We start from the raw sequence: 16,984 nt of genomic DNA on the forward strand, positions 1-16,984 counted from the left end.
TGCTAAAATGACCTATATCAGGGGGAAACACATGGGAGAGTGTTAATGTTGTCAAAAGGAAGCCATCTGAGGAAGGACAAAGAGGAAGTTACATTCCTGGAACAGATTGTTCCCTCTCATTTCACCAGACTCATTCAACCATCATCAATGCAGTCCATCCACTCTGGCTCCATCTATATCTGTGCACTTTTTCTGTAGAACACACATTGCTGACCTCTGTGAGCTGACAACATGACTTTGGTACTAAGGCAGGGGTCGGGAACCTGGCGAGCCACATTATTTTTGTCAAAGAGCCAGGTGTGGCACTCGAGCCATAGGTTCCCGACCCCTGTACTAAGGTATTGTGGTGGTTTTACTGGTGATAGAATCTATTTGCGGATAATCTCAGAACCCCACCAAAATATTCAAACAAAACACGTAAATTGTATGGCTTTGGCAGTCATTTATCATGATACTAATGCTTCGTCTGAAAACTGGAAAATGCTGCCTTTGGAGGACACGTTTCAAAGTAGGAAGGCATCAAGGGTAAGGCGCGCATTTCACTCAACTAACATGGGGAGCGTTTCCCGTACAACAATGTAACTCACTGCTTAACTACCATAGTACGATGCACCGTTGAAGAAATCAACTAGCTACTGACGACAATCGCAAATCTGTCATTCAACCATGTTGGATAATGACATCACACAGGTGGTGGAGTATTAACTTGTTTTATTGAAGTAGTTTGAGATCGAATTCATGCTAGATTTTTTGCTATAAATTACAGACATGGCATCTGAAGACTAATTCTCATTTTTCTCAGTTATTTTGCTTTATTTCCAGATTCAATCATAGGCTCGTTCTTACGTACAAGAGCACGTACGCACATGCGCACTATTTAAATCTCTTGATAAACTAAAAGACGTACATGATATTTGTATGTTTTTCGAAATAAAATATATGATCGTACTGAATGTCACCTTGCTTATTTTGCTCAAAATCAGAGTCCACATGTCATGCAAACAAGAAACTATGCTTCTAACCACAGGTCGAGAGCTTATACGATGGTTTGGGGAAACACAGATACGTTGAACTATGTTGATAACGACGGAACCTGCGACCATAGTTGGCTAACGATGCTTTTGGGAAATGCACCCCAGGTGGTTTTAATGAAAGCGGTGATGTACGGAATGTACATCTAATTCATGGAAATACTGAAAAATAACCCCCTTTATTACAATGAGTAATACATTTAAAAATAATAACACTAGCAACAACACTTCACTTGTGGTAATATATATATATATATATATATATATATATATATATATATATATATATATATATATATATATATATATATATATATATATATATATATATAGTCACAATTCACCAGTGTGAGTACCCATGATTACCACCAGAGGGCACTCCACCCAGGACTGTCACTCCATCACAAACTACATTTCCCATTATGCTCTCTGCCTGGACTCATCCTCAAAGTGGGCTTTGAGGAGGTGTCTCTTAGAGACTTTTTTCGAGGAGGAGTGCAACACGTCTCCAGTCAAGATGGCCGCCGTCCAGACCTCAGTGACATTTCCTGTTTCGAGTCCGGTGGTCGCAGTTCCAGTGGTCCCGAGTCCGGTGGTGCCGAGACGGAGGAGGAGAAGAAAGGCTTCCTCTGTGACAGGTCCGGTGGTCCCAGTTCCAGTGGTCCCAAGCCCTGAGATTATCCCGGAGGTTACTGCCGTCCCAGACTCGCCGCCCAGGCGCCTTGCCCTGCCCGAGACGCCCAGGCGCCTTGCTCTGCCCGCGCCGCCCAGGCGCCTTTCTCTGCCTGTATATATATATATATATATATATATATATATATATATATATATATATATATATATATATATATATATATATATATATATATATATATATATATATATATATATATATATATATATATATATATATATATATATATATATATATATATATATATATACATATATATATATACATTATTTCTTCCACTCTAGATTCCAAAAGTGCTGTGTGGCCAGCGACACCAGTTATAAACACTTGATTCTGTTGTGTGGCTTTCACGAGTTCACACTTACAAATAAGTCAGATAGAATAAATGGTAGCCTATGCATATTTGGTGTGCTGTCCGAGGAGAGAGCTCCAAGCTCGGTATTTGGCCCGAACCCAGAGTAGCCTACTCCCCCCGTATTCCTGGCTGTGATAGGAACAAGCCAAGAGTGAGGATCTGTCGAGGAAGGTCGGCGAGTCGACTGTGTATATACATAGGCTTCCTCTCATGCTGATAGGATAGATGTGGTGATGACGAGTTGTTTGGATAGATCATTTGAATGTGCTCCTCCCTAACTTTGTTAATAAAACATCATTTGTGGAGTTTTTGGACAATCAGACTCACTGGATCTGTTATTTCCTGACATAAATCACAAACAAGCAGCCTTTTTAAGAGGGAAATTGCCCTTGTTCTCTCTATATAAAATAAATACGATGTACACTTATTACCATGTGATCACTAGCCTGATGCCGTCATACTCAGTCAGAATATGAGTCTGATACTGCTCCATTGGGCTGTGATTATGAGGCATGTTTCAACCAAACCAGGATAGAAAATGCCTCTGCACTCAATTGGATCATTCAGAGCAATGGAGCGATGCCTAGTTGTCAACAGAACTCAACTACACGCACGCTGGAAGAAGTAGAAGAAAATGAGTGTAAACGATCTTTACCGGTGTTGTAAAAAAGAATTAAGGATACACGGAGTACTTACCAACACGATCATCATTTTTGAGAGAAATAGTGAAGGTGAATGCATATACGAACAAGTTCTCCGTTTAGGATTAGAACAAATTCAACACAAACGCTCTTTGGTGACGTGGATGATTACGTTACTGTGGATCATCTGTCTATCATCGTATAAAGCCCGCCCAGACAATTTGATTGGTCCGAACAGCTCTGGTTCGAGCATAGTTGCTCCACAACAGATCAAGTCCAGACCGAATTTCCCAACCTCAAATGTTGTGGGCGGGGCTAAGTTCGGCTGCCATCCAGGCTATGTGATCACCACCATGTGCTCTCATTTCCACATATTTAGGAAGAAAATAAAAATATAATTCAAAAAAGGTAAAATGATAAAAAAATAATTACACAGGTAAATAAAATAACATTATGAATTGGAGTGAAAATACAGACATAAAAGCAATAATTACAATAAACAATAAATACGATTATCAGGAAGAAACCTACCTCTTGTAAACAATTTTGTGTGAATTCTATTCATATTTAACAGTATTTTTATACCTGTTACATGTATAGTGAATAGTCTGTATCAGGTCAGTAACTAGTTGGCATGTCTGTTCTTCCTATATGGAGTAATGTATCAAATTAACTAAACTATAAATCATTTAGTTTAAAAGTGCTTGTGTGAATAGCCTTTTTATACAGTAGTTCTGTTGTGTTTGTTTTATGTTTGTTCTGAGAATAGACATTACTTTCTTTTCCTCACTGGAATTCCTCCAAAACTTGTAACATTTTAAAACAACATTCGGAAATATACATTAAGGCAATTCTGAGATGGCGTTCTATGCGTGTGTCGTGTATACCTAAAGTCTGTCAATCAACATTAGAGTGCCACCCTCAGCCTGAAAAAAGCAACCGTTTATCATAAACTAGCACCAAGACCCAGAATCTGCCCTACCTAAATTTATGGCCAGGAGCTGCTACTGAACTCACCCCTAAATGACAAGTAAACGAACTGTGATATTGGTTGACATTGTCAGTCATATTGTCACTTCTAACAGAGTCTGTGTTTTTTTGGCCAGAATAAGCACCAATGGACCAGACTTTATGCTGTTGGTTAAAGGTCTGCCTATAAGATGAATGTAAATGAAATAAGCTTGGGTCTGTGGTGTTTGCAATATATATTACCAGAAGAGGGCAACATTTGACCTGTTTTAGGCTGTCTGGGTTTTGAGTGTCATTGTTTGCTTTGAGCAAAGAGCTTCCAAACAATGGTAACTTTGATACTTTCTGGGAAAAAGTGCAGATTTTGTTTCAGGCAGACAGACAGTCAAAATTAGGCAAAATAATAATAATAAATTATTCAGTAGTTTAGTACTAATTAATAAAATGTTGTGTGTTTTTTTTTCACAAGATCAAGACACTTCCCGTTATAGTTTTCCTGTTTTGTGATGCGAAGAGCCACAATTAGTGGCACGTACTTCCACAAACTTATTAACATGGAGGAAGAACAATGTGGATGTACTTTTAAATTGTAACATATTTAGTTCAAGTTTAGCATGTGCAGGTATATGATGCACCAGCCAATGTGTCATAATAGGAAATAAATATAAACATTTGCTCATTTAGTTGTTATAGAACAAATTGTAAAATTCAAAGAGGCCATCTTACCCCTGGATAAGTTTGCCCCCCTACCTGGGGTAAGATATATGATATTAAAGAAAAAATCTATATATTAAAGTGTCATAAATGTACTAAGTCAACTATTTTATCTAAATTTGAATTTAAATAAATAAATAAATAAGCACAATCCTAATAAAAGAGATTAATCTGAAAGGTAAAATTATTCCGTGACATAGGCATATGAATATTTATATATTTAACTGCCCATATTTTAATTGAAGATATGGCATAATTTCAACACTATGAATGCAAAGTGAACGATTTCACTTAACTAACCTGGGGCACGTTTCCCGTACAACGACGTATCTAACTGCTTAATTACCATAGTACGTTGCATCGTTGAAGAAATCAACTAGGGCTCTGTCCCAAATGGCACCCTAAACCTACAAGTCCACACTTTCATGACGTAATGCCGCTTTGACTGTCTGGAAGAAGTCCGCTGCAGAACCATAGACCATAAAAAAATATGAACGACGCAACTTCATTGGCTTTTGCTGAAGTAACTGAAGCCTCCGGAGGTCCGAATATGGCGCTGACATCTTGCGCAGATTTGGGGCCGAGTCAGTTGTGATCTCGGGACCGGAATCTGCGCGGTAGAGAGCAGGAAGTAGAGGTGCAATATCAAAAGCCCTCCCACACTCTCACAGATGCAGAACAATTCATTATGTTGGTGTGAAATAAACAGTTATGGAAATGTAGAAATTAAAGCTAAAGCTCCAATCTCCACCCGAAAATCCCCCCAAAAAGTCCGTAAGTGCCTCAGTGACAACTTCACCCAGAGAATCTGTCAATCACAGCTGTCAATCATGACGTCACACCCCCCCGTTTTTATAGAATCAAATAACTGACTAAAACTAAACTTATTTAAAAAACGAATACTTGAAATGAAATCATCGCGATAAAAACTGCCTACAATGACAGAAACCAACTTTTGGAAACAATTATTTGAAGTGTAATTTGATTGTTTTGTTTGTCTCGCATCCATTAAAAAACTCTGAGGGGCGGGGCTTATGAGCTATACTGGGACCAACCACCTGGGGGCGATCGAGGCACGGAAGCTTCAGTTTCTGAGAGGAGTGCCACAGGCTTGTGCGGAACCCGCTCCAGTGCGGGCTTGGCAGAAGTGCGCATCGAGGGCACATATCGACTGCAATGGGTGCGCTCGCGAACACCCTTCTGATACCTAAAAGGATAAATGGGACACCCTGCGGTCTCGTGAACTTAATGGACACGTGCACGCGGCAGCCATTGCAAGTCCACAAGACCGAAAGTGCATATGAACTGTGCCATTAGGGACTAACTAGTCACAATTGTTTCCCGAAACCGTGTTCGTCAACCGTTCAACCACGTTGGTTAATGTCACGCAGGTGGTGGAGTAATAACTGCTTTTAATTAATTATTTGGAGATCAAATTTATGCTAGTTTTTTTGCTATAAATTATGGACATGGCACCTGAGGACTATATTCTTATTTTTCTCAATTATTTTGCTTTATTTCCAGATTCATATAGGCTCGTTCTTATGAAGCCTACTAGACCACGTCCGCACATGCACACTCTTCAAAAAATGTGCTTTAAATCTCTTGACAAACTAAAACACATAAAATACATTTGTATGTATTTGAAATAAAATATATAGAATATAGATATTGTACTGAATGTTAGCTTGCTTATTTTGCTCAAGATAAGGATTTATTAAGTCCACATGCAAACAAGAAACTATGCTTCTAACCACAGGTCAAGAGCTGTCGTTGCAACCACACAATTTTGCGATGCTGTTCGCGAATGTTCGTTCGAACGATGGTTTCGGGAAACACCGACTGGTTGAACTATGTTGATAATGACGGAACTAGTTGGCTAAAGATGCTTTTGTGAAACACACCCCTGGTGGTTTTAATGAAAGCGGCGATTTATGAAATGTACTTCTAATTCATGGAAATACTGAAACATAACCCCATTAATTAACAACATGTTTGAACAAAAATAAAAAAAACATCAATATATTAATAAATAAACACACCTTTTTATTCATCATAATACATACAGTATGTCATAGATCACTATTTTCCATCTGGGCATCTTACCCCGACTTACCCTTACCCTACCTGCATGACCGAAAAAGCGGAAAAGATCTGAAGTCAGAAGACAGAAAGACTGACAAAGACTAAATAAATTAGTGTAAACATTGGTACAGAACACAAGGTGGAAAGATTTAATGACCAATGAACAAGTTGCTACTTTTTTTTGGACATCAGTGTTATTTACATAAATACACTGTAGTAAACGTTGTTTGTACGGGAAGAAGGAGGCGGGAACCGGCGGACATTCAAAATAACTTTTAATTAAACAAACACAAACTAAAATGGCGGCGACAGCCCCTCGCGGACGACTTTCGCCTACATACAAATAAACACAAAATGAAAATAATAAGCTGCAGCCCCTCACGGTCGACTGCAGCAACACATAACAAAACATAAATAAAATACAACATAAAATCCAGGCCTGGTCCTCTCTCGTCCCTCACTGTCGTCGCTCCTCCTTTATAGTCCCTCACTCCTCCGCGAGGGCCGAGATCGCTGCGGCGCGCAGCTGGCGCTCATCCTCCCTGATGAGCGCCGCCTCGTCCCGCCCTTACGGTCCCTCGGCCTCGCTGTTCGCCACATACACAAAGAACAACTTGCGCTAGCAAACAACTACCAAATGCACGTTTAAAATAATGCAAGCATATCCAATAGGCCTATATTATTTTGTGTAATAAAAAAACAGAAAAACATTGCTATTATTGAGCTACTGCAAATTATCATAAAAGTTGTACTATATATAGATAAAGCAGCAAATAGCAATATGATTCAAATAATTGTCCATTTTGAGTTTTTTCCCTGCCCCCTATTTTATAGAAAAGGAGTAGTGAAACAAAGGAAACACCATGAAACTAGTCGGAAAACACCAGTACATTTTACAAATCTAAAAATGAAACCTTGTGATGAGCAAAATTCAATCACACTTCCTTGTGTATAGCCAAATTTTGGCATAAACAAATGTTTTTTAGAATGTATTTGATTAGTTTGATATAGAGAACACGTAGGGAAACCTTGTCACCGTGTATTTCTTTCCGCGGTTTTTCACACTTGGTTATTTTTGAGTGCCAGGGTTCAGAGACCTCCATTTGGCAACATCTTCAAATCTTGTCTATGCAAAGTATTTTAATCTGGGTCAATCAGTGTTCTAGTAACAGAGTTAAACTTCAACTTTATTCTGTGAACCTTCTCAGAGAAGCCATGTGATGTAGTTGTATTTCTCAGTTGTTACTTCATGACATCAGACAACTAGCCCAGTTTTCTTTCTCTCTGTGCGCATTGCTCATTTCACATGTTTGTGTACATATTTGTATTCAAGAGAGATCTAATATAGCATGCACATGCATTTGAGTCTAAATATAGATACATGCCCTAGATATTTATGATGTGAATCCTGAGTCTGTGATTCATTCTGAGTCTGACCTATTTACATTCTCAGGACGTAACATCAATTTAAACCCATACTACAAAACCAGACACACTTTAATTTTATTTAAATAAAAAATATATACATATTTACTTTATTTTATAATGGTGACTAAGCATGCAAGATCTGACTATTGCTGTTTATGGTTTTGCTTAGTGAGTTGATTCTGTTTAATAAGATGTACAATGTAATAGTGCGAGATGGTGGTCCAGTGGGTTAAACCATGGAACTGATATGCAGAAGGTTGCTGGTTCGATCCCAGCGGTCACCACCAGTGTGTCCTTGAGCAAGGCACTTTACTCCATGTTGCTACAGGGGGATTGTCCCTGTAATAAGGGCACTGTAAGTCGCTTTGGATAAAAGCGTCTGCCAAATGCGTAAATGTAAATGTAAATAAATGTAATAAGGGCTGACAAATTTCCCCACAGCTGACTTGTTGAGTGAGTTTTGTGTCATGTTTCATGTGATTTAGCCTCAGATCAGGTGTGTGAAAATCCTTCTGTGAGAACACTGATTTAGGTCCAGCCTTTGCTTTTCAAATAGTGAAGCGTATAACTTCAAATGGAACTGATTCTAGATGATAACTGAAATATTCAGGCCTGGTTAAAGGGTGGGAACTGGAAGGATCTTTCAGTTCTTTAACGAATGGGAAAGTGAAACATGTAGTCTGAGCAAATCAAATGTCAGCCACTTTTCGGTTTTCTTATGCAAAAGGCCCTTATTTGCTTAAAACAATGATTTTGACACAAAGTTGATGCAACAGCATGTTTTGTTTAGTTTGTGTTGTACTCACATAGTACTTTTGATTTGAAAGCATATATAAAAGCATGAATTAATGGAATATCAGCAATATTTTTTATATACTCTAAATCAGTGTTGTCAAAAGTACCGACTTTGGTACCAAGTCAGTAATGAAATTTAAAAAAATATGACAATAGCAGCATTTCCCTCTAGCCTTTTGAGCGCTGTTGAACGGATTCTTAAACACCTCTGATTGGCTATTGTGTTCATGCGCTCAACACATATGTCTGTGATTGGCTACAATGATCAACGCTTCAAAAACATGTTGTAAATAGACGTCTTTGATGCTCTTCACTGAGCACTTACACAGATACACATGGGAGTAAAACCTCTGATTGGCCATTGTGTTCACACGCTCAACGGATCCAAGAGCGCCTGAAAGCAGGCGTCTATAAATTAGGGATCCGCTGATAGACGCCTGCTTTCAAACGATCTTGGATCCTTTGAGCGCGTGAACACAATGGCCAATTAGAGGTTTTTAAGAATCTGCTCAACAGCGCTCAAAATGCTATAGGGAAATGCTGGTATCGATTTTGGTTTTATTTAATACAAATGTAATAAATAAGCATGTCATTCTCGATGATAATTCCAGTTAATTAGAAGATTAAAGTCAAGTCCCCTTTATTTATATAGCGCTTTTTACAATGCCAATTGTTTCAAAGTAACTTCACAGTGTTAAACAGGAAAATAATGCAACAGAATTTGATTCAGCTGTACAGCCTCTAAAGGAATACCCCACTTTTTTGGAAAATAGGCTCATTTTCCAACTCCCAGAGTTAAACAGTCGAGTTTTACCATTTTCGAATCCATTCAGCCAATCTCCGGGTCTGGCGGTAGCACTTTTAGCATAGCTTAGCATAGATCATTGAATGTGATTAGACCGTTAGCATCTTGCAAAAAAACAACCAAAGAGTTTCGAAAATTTTCCAATTTAAAACTTGACTCTTCTGTAGTTACATTGTGTACTAAGTGCAGCAGGCGCAATGATATTACGCATTACCCATGTGTACGCAAAGTATAGCTGGTTGTCACGTTGGTAATGTTGACGGAAGTTAGCCTATTTTTAGGTGCTGCATAACTTTTCATTTTCCGTTGGTCTTAGTACACAATGTAACTACAGAAGAGTCAAGTTTAAATAGGAAAAATATCGAAAGTCTCTGGTCATGTTTTTGAGCGAGATGCTAACGGTCTAATCAGATTCAATGATCTATGCTAAGCTATGCTAAAAGTGCTACCGCCAGACCCAGAGATCGACTGAATGGATTCGAAAACACAACTGTTTGACTCTAGGGGAGTTGGAAAGTGAGCCTATTTTCAAAAAAAGTGGCGTGTTCCTTTAACATGCACATCAAAACAGCAGAACAAATCGTCATATAAGAAATATAAGAGCTCAGTGAGTCGCCTTCTCAGAACTTGGTTAAAAATTCCAACCACACCAGCCAAATTTGTAAGTAAGTAATCTGCAAACAAGATGTGCGGAAGATAGTCTGTCAAAAATGTATAAAAATAATAGGTAACACTTTATTTTGATGGTCCTCTTTGAACATTCTGTTGACTATAAGTAACGTTGCACTAGTATCAACTAACTCTCGTTAGAGTATTAGACTGTCTGCTTGATATCTGCTAACTCTTTATTGTGATGGTCCTCTAACAGACACACTGACAACAAGTAACTTTGCAAGTACATATCAACTTGTTCTAACCCTAACCCTGCCAGTCTATTAATACTCTACTAACACTCTAATGAGAGATAGTAGACAAGTAGGTGCAACGTTACTTATCAAAAAGTAACCATCAAAAGAAAGTTCAACCAAATAATGTGCATTTGCTTTGCATGTATTACCACTAACCAGATATGCATACGCACCACACGTGCATGTAGTCACATGTTGATATGCAAACATACTTGTATCTTAGCATTGAGAAGCAACAGTTCTTGTAGTTTAGTAAAAGTGTATTGTGAAAAAGTGTAGTTCTCAAACAGTAATAACTTAAACAGTAATGAGCTATTACTAACAAAAATTTCTTTGTAAATACCAAGAAAAACAAATGATAACTCTGGTACTCTCCCTACTTAATGTGTGCACTGGTATTTCCCACTACATTTGGAAGAATTAACATGTACTTATAGATTCACACATTTACATTGTAGAATTTTTATGTTCTGTGTTTACACATGCTCATGTACACGGCTACAGTTTGCACACTTGATGCTACGGTTATAACCACAAGAGAGAGAGCGAGAGAAAGAAAAAAAACATGTTGCTATCTTAGGGTGGGGGAAATATCTGCCATCACGGAAGACTAACTGAAGCAAAACAGAGAGAGGGGAAGTTCACAGTATAAATACATAGAGTCAGTCAACCACTCAACCTCACACTCACATGAGCGAGAGAGCGAAAGAGAGAGAGAGAGACGTGTGGACGGAACTGAAGAGTAACTGAACATTGAGCTGGCTCTGTTAGAACGGTTGGGTTATTAGAAACAGTGTATGTGTTCGCATAGAACTGGACTGGAATTTATTGTTGGATATGATTCTCAGCTGACATCAACATGATTTGGACCCCATGGATTTATTTTCTGGTCACATTGATGTACATCCCGGTTTACATAGAAGGTAAGGATTTGAATGATTTGATTGATTAGGAATTTTTGGGGCTCACTCTTCATTTTGCTAGTTGACAAAAATACTGTAAAATATTAGAAAATATTTGTATTAAATTTGTTATATACAATAATTTCAAATGAAATATTCATAAAAGATCATGTCCACAATACTGAAATAAAAAGTACAAGTGGGCGCTTGACTTGAGCCCCAGTTTCTGTCACAGCGATGACGTGAGTGATGCAAATTCCTCGCCAAATTCGGGCATCCCCCTGTGACCTCTGCATTGACAGCTCTCAAATGAATATATAGCAGCAACAATGTGTTTTTATTTATTGTATGTTATTTTTGACTCGATATTCAACATTTTTCACAGGTAGGTGTTTTTTTTTTATTTTTATATAGAAAATACAAGAAAACATATAAAGAATACATATAGAGAAAACACAAATTTGTGTAATTGGATTTTTTTTTGTCAACACCCAACCAAATATTGCTATTACATTCTATTGTATAGCATGGTCTAAGTTATTTTTGAAACATTTTGAGGTTGCCTGATGAAATAGCAAAATGACCTAATAATAAAAAAAACCACCATGCAACCTACATCTGGAAAGTACAGCTGATGGTGATTAATGGACAATAAATACAGCACCTCAAGTATGAGAATGCTGCTGTGACTGGAACAAGAGCAAATAAACCACTTCTCTATTGGGAAGAGAAGATTCTGGGAAAGTCTGAAGATAATTCTGATAATATTTCTTTTTTGTTCACAGGCAATGAGGTGGAATTTGACATATGGGAGGGAAATGTAACTGTGCTCTGGGATCCCCCTAAAGGAGCCCCCGTACATGCGCTTTATCAAGTAAAGCAATCACTGTAAGCAGACTTAATATACAATGTCACAGTTTACTAAACATATTATTTTGGTTTTCCTTTAGCCCTCCTTTGCTTGAAGGAACTTTACAATACTCCAAAGCTAATGTCTTTTCTTTCTTAGGTATTATAATCAGGAGTGGCACATTGTGCCAGAGTGCAACATGACTACAGAAACTAGATGTGAACTTGGGAACTTTTTATTCAAACCGGCAATGAAAATAAAGATTGAATTGCAAGGAGATGGCAACTTTTCCTGGTCAGCAGTAAGAAGAATTCGTTTATTTGAGAGTAAGTATCCCCACAACAACACATAAGAAGATATTTTAAAGAATGTCGGTACCCAGACAGCAACATATTGTCAGCCCGGATCCGGGTCTCATCTGGTGCATGTGGTTCAACACGCACACAGATGTGGGCTGGATCTGGGGCCAACATTATGTTGCTGTCTGGGTAACCAGACAGTTGACGGTAGCAATACTATGGAAGTCAATGGGTACCGTCAACTGTTTCATTACCAACATTCTTTAAAATAACTTCTATTGTGTTCAGCAGAAGAAAGATGTTTGGAACAACTTGAGGGTGAATAAATGATGGCATATTTTTCATTTCTTTGTGGAACCCAAAATGGTTCTTCTATGGCATCGTTGTTTTGGAACCTTTACTTTTAAGAGTATACAAGCTGTACCATTGTTAATGGTAATCTTCTTTCCATGTTTTAGGCAAACTATTGGCTCCAGAGTTTGACCTGTCTTCCACCGCTAATATGGTGAAGGTTAAGATTCACATAAAGCCATTTCTCAAAGAGCTTTTTGATTATGGACCAAGTTACTCGGCCATTCTGTATCCGAAAGGACAGGAGAGTCAGGTTGGTTTTTTTTAACGGACTAACCCCTAAAAAGTGTCTTTGCTTAAATGAACTTGCTTGTTATATTGCATGTCATTGGAATTGCTAAACCTGTATTTTCTTGGATGTAGGCAATACCGGTAAGCGATGATGATGATGATGAAGATGGTGAGGTGGAGTTCACTTCATTATCATTGTGGCAGGAGTATTGTGTCCGTGTGAAAGTGACGATTCCATCTAATGATGTGAGCAACACCTCATTACCACGCTGCATATATACATCAGCAGGTACTACCGATTACATAGACAGAATTTGAACAAAACGTTTATTTTTACACTGATTTCTTTGGTTTTTACATAATGGGCCCTATCATAGACCCGGCGAAATGCGACACCAGGCGCGACACAATCGTTTTTTGCTAGTTACAGTCCGTCGCAGTTATCATTTTTACGTCCAGCGCCACGTTGTTTAAATAACATATGCACTCGCACCCATTTGTGCGCCCATGGGCGTGCGTGTGTGCAGGCACATTGTTGGCGTGTTGCTATTTTGAGGGAACTGGCTTTTAAAGGGAATGGGAGAAGAGACTTTGATTGATTTATTGCACGTTGTGCCCAAAACACACCCATGGCTCATTAAGAGAATAGGGACAACACTTTTAGACCATGTGCCTGGCGCGACGACCCTCGTTAAACCAGCAAAAGTGGATTTGGACACGTCCTAAATTTAGACCATGCACTTAGATCGTTAAAATAGGGCCTATTGACTACTAAACTGTATATTTGACTGTTGTATTGATTTATGTAATAAGTATGTTACACAAAATAAACCCCTTCAGGGTGATACTGATACAAGACTCAAAAATCTTTGCGTTTGGGTTTATTATGCAGTTGTTATGAATTCTTTGTGAAATTTGAACCACTGAGGCTTAATGTGTATTCCTCTTGTTTGTCAGATATGTCTCTGGTGATCTCCATGGCAGTTATTGGTGTAGTTGGAGTTGTGACCTTCTTCCTGTTTGCAGTCTGTTTCTTCTTGAGGCGCCCTGGTAAAATGCCTGCTGCTCTGGTGAGTCAGCTTGGTGATTTTGGAAAAAATAAATGCAGTTTCATTGAAATCAAAAGTGTTAGAGCAAGCCAGTTTCAGGGTCTGAAAAACGGGAATAGACAATAAGTCGAAAGAAGAGAGGCTCAGTACTGACCCCTGATAAAAGGGTCAGTTCTCCTTTCGAGGAAAAGTAGCAGAAATGGAAATTCTGGGGATTTTTCATGTCTTACGTATACATGATCTCAGTGATGTTAATGATAACAATACCATTCAGAATGAAACTATTCTGACTATTTCTGATTGTCATATCAACTCAACATTATACACATATGCATGTTTTGCACTGATGTACAAAAGTTTAGGGTTGGTAAGATTTTGTAATGTTTTTTAAAGAAGTCTCATGTGTTCACCAAGTTTGAATTTATTTTATACTGTTTTTACACAACTGCTTTATATTTTAATATATTTTATATTATTTTATTCCTGTGATGCAAAGCTGAATATTCAGCAGCCATTTCTCCAGTCTTCACTGTCACAGTTTCCTTCAGAAATCATTCCAATATGCTGATAGAAAGTTCACCTTTGAATTGCCTGTGTCACTGCTGAATACTAAAATATTTCCCCAATTACTTTTTGTTGTTTTGTGACATTTAGTATTAAGTGTTAACCATTATATTATCATATATTATTGTCCTTCAGAAATCCGCCGTGAATGGATGGCACCCTATGAATGTAGGATTGATCCAAGTGGAAACCGTCACTGACAAGGGATGGCTACTGACTAGCAACAAAATGGCAGGAAAGAGTAATGCATTTGATGAGGACAAGAACCTTTCTAAGGAGGACATAGAGAGACGTGAGAGTACAGACAGCGGCATGAGTGTGGGCCAGCAGCACTCGCTTAAGAACAGAGGCACAGGCGGAGGAGAGGAGGACAGTGGCTGTGGCAGTCTGACAGGAACCGAGGACAGTCTCAGCGGTGGAAGAAGAAGCCTGGAAGAGCTCCCTTTCCTGGACGGAGGAGTAAATAGCAGCAACGGTGAAAGAAAAGATGACAGTGGCTTGGGAATGGGAAGCCAGGATGAATCTGAGATAGTTGTTTTGGGGGATGGATATCGTAGTCAGAGCCCTTCTGCTGAAGCTGAAAGTGAGGTGACCATCCCATGTAATGTAGACACTAAAATGGCCAGCCCTAGCTGTGGCTATCGGTCTGGTCATGTGACGTGCTTGTGTTCTGACTTTGAGACTTGCATTTGGTGCAAAACCAGGAAGCACCTACCAGACAGCGGTTCAGTGTCTCATGAGAAACCCAGTACTTTCACATCTGACAATGAAAATGACAGACCAAGCTATTTGAAAAAATCTCCTTTACAGACAGTGAATGTGCTAGGACTGGGAGATTTGTCCTCCCGGTCAGATGAGAACTGCAGTGAATCGTCACTTTTCATTACCTGTCCACTACTTCTACAAGAGCCCTGCCAACTGGACACTTTGCCTCTTACATTAGGAGATGTAAAACTGACACTCACGTGAGACATAAGACGTTTTCATGAATGTATAAGCAAACATGGGTCAGACAGATGTAACGGACGGTAAGAGCTGTGCGTGTAAACCTCACTAATGGCTGTGGTCTTTAGCCTCCTTGTTAGCACACCCGTCTCCCACGCCAGAGACCCCGGGTCAAATCCCGTTCGGAGCGGGTCGGACCAGTTACACAAAGCATATTTGCTTCTCCTCCTGCCGTTTGCTCCATTTTTTGTTTAGAGCAACAGCAGAGAGATGCTAGATATGCCTTTGTCACTAGTACTAGGCCCTCAGAATAAGGGCTGGATGTCATTTTGCCTAAATGTTGACCGGAGAGGAGACAAATTGAGGGATCAAGAGTAAAATACTATCAGAATATGATGTCAATGAGCCATTACCAGTTCTTGACGTCTAATGTCATACATCACCACCACTGATGTAGATTCTTTATTATGTTACATACTTGTGTTCATCTATTGCAATTTTGCACATGAATTGTACGTTATATACATTTGATGTATCTACTGACATTTGGATTGTCCCAGCCAACATGTTATATTGGGTCCAATGTAAGCATATGATGTGGGATTGAGGAATGGAACCTACATGGGTTTGTTATTTGGGGTCCATGTCGGCCCTACTTGAATTAGCCCCAGAATGGGCCCTAAACGGGTTTGTCCATGGGTTCCATGTCGCCAATTAGCCCATATTAGTCGCACCATGTAATGGTGGCTGGGGTGTTGAATGTGATGGAATGATGTAAAGGTGATGATAATAGAAATTATAATAATAATGCAATTCTAGATTTTTTAATTTTTTATGGAAATGTGGTGCTTTCCTATTCACAATTGTCCTATCCGCACCCTCCTTTCATTGATGTGTGGTTGCTTTGTGGTTTGCCCAAGTCTTGGCAAACACCAGTTGTTTTTACTTAAAAAAAATATGCACACTTTCCTTTATGTTCACTTTAGTGTCGTTTCAGTCAATCAAACAAGATACAAACAATTAAAAATATAAATAAAATGCTGTTTTCCAAAAGATCCAAATGTGAAACCTGTGAATCTGCATTTCACCAACAAGAACATATGCAAATGATGAGGCAAGAATATATTTTGTGAAATTCCAATTTAATGAGATATACACAAATACAAATGAGACAGGAAAACCCAGCACTTCCTCTAGAGGAAACCCACGAAAACCAGCGAATGTTTGCATATTAAAATGGCAAGATATAGCCTACTTGTGATTTCCTCGAACAGCACATCAGCATATCACAGCTAATGAAATCCACAGTCACTTCTTTGAAACAAATTTGATAAAGAATTACGAATAAAGATAAGCTAACTCTTACCC

General features: G+C 38.7%; 1 protein-coding gene across 1 annotated transcript; it reads left to right on the forward strand.

The window, feature by feature from the left end:
- The first annotated feature begins 11,073 nt into the window (after positions 1-11,073).
- il10ra (interleukin 10 receptor, alpha) lies at positions 11,074-16,668 on the forward strand. The gene is made up of 7 exons (XM_079824219.1): positions 11,074-11,348; positions 12,113-12,215; positions 12,337-12,503; positions 12,935-13,080; positions 13,191-13,347; positions 14,016-14,128; positions 14,807-16,668. Exons 1-7 carry the CDS (start codon positions 11,285-11,287, stop codon positions 15,638-15,640), a joined length of 1,584 nt encoding a protein of 527 aa, XP_079680345.1. The 5' UTR covers positions 11,074-11,284; the 3' UTR covers positions 15,641-16,668.
- The last annotated feature ends 316 nt before the right edge of the window (positions 16,669-16,984 follow it).

The sequence above is a fragment of the Gobio gobio genome, assembly GCF_949357685.1.
Source record: "Gobio gobio genome assembly, chromosome: 8".
NCBI lineage: Eukaryota > Metazoa > Chordata > Actinopteri > Cypriniformes > Gobionidae > Gobio > Gobio gobio.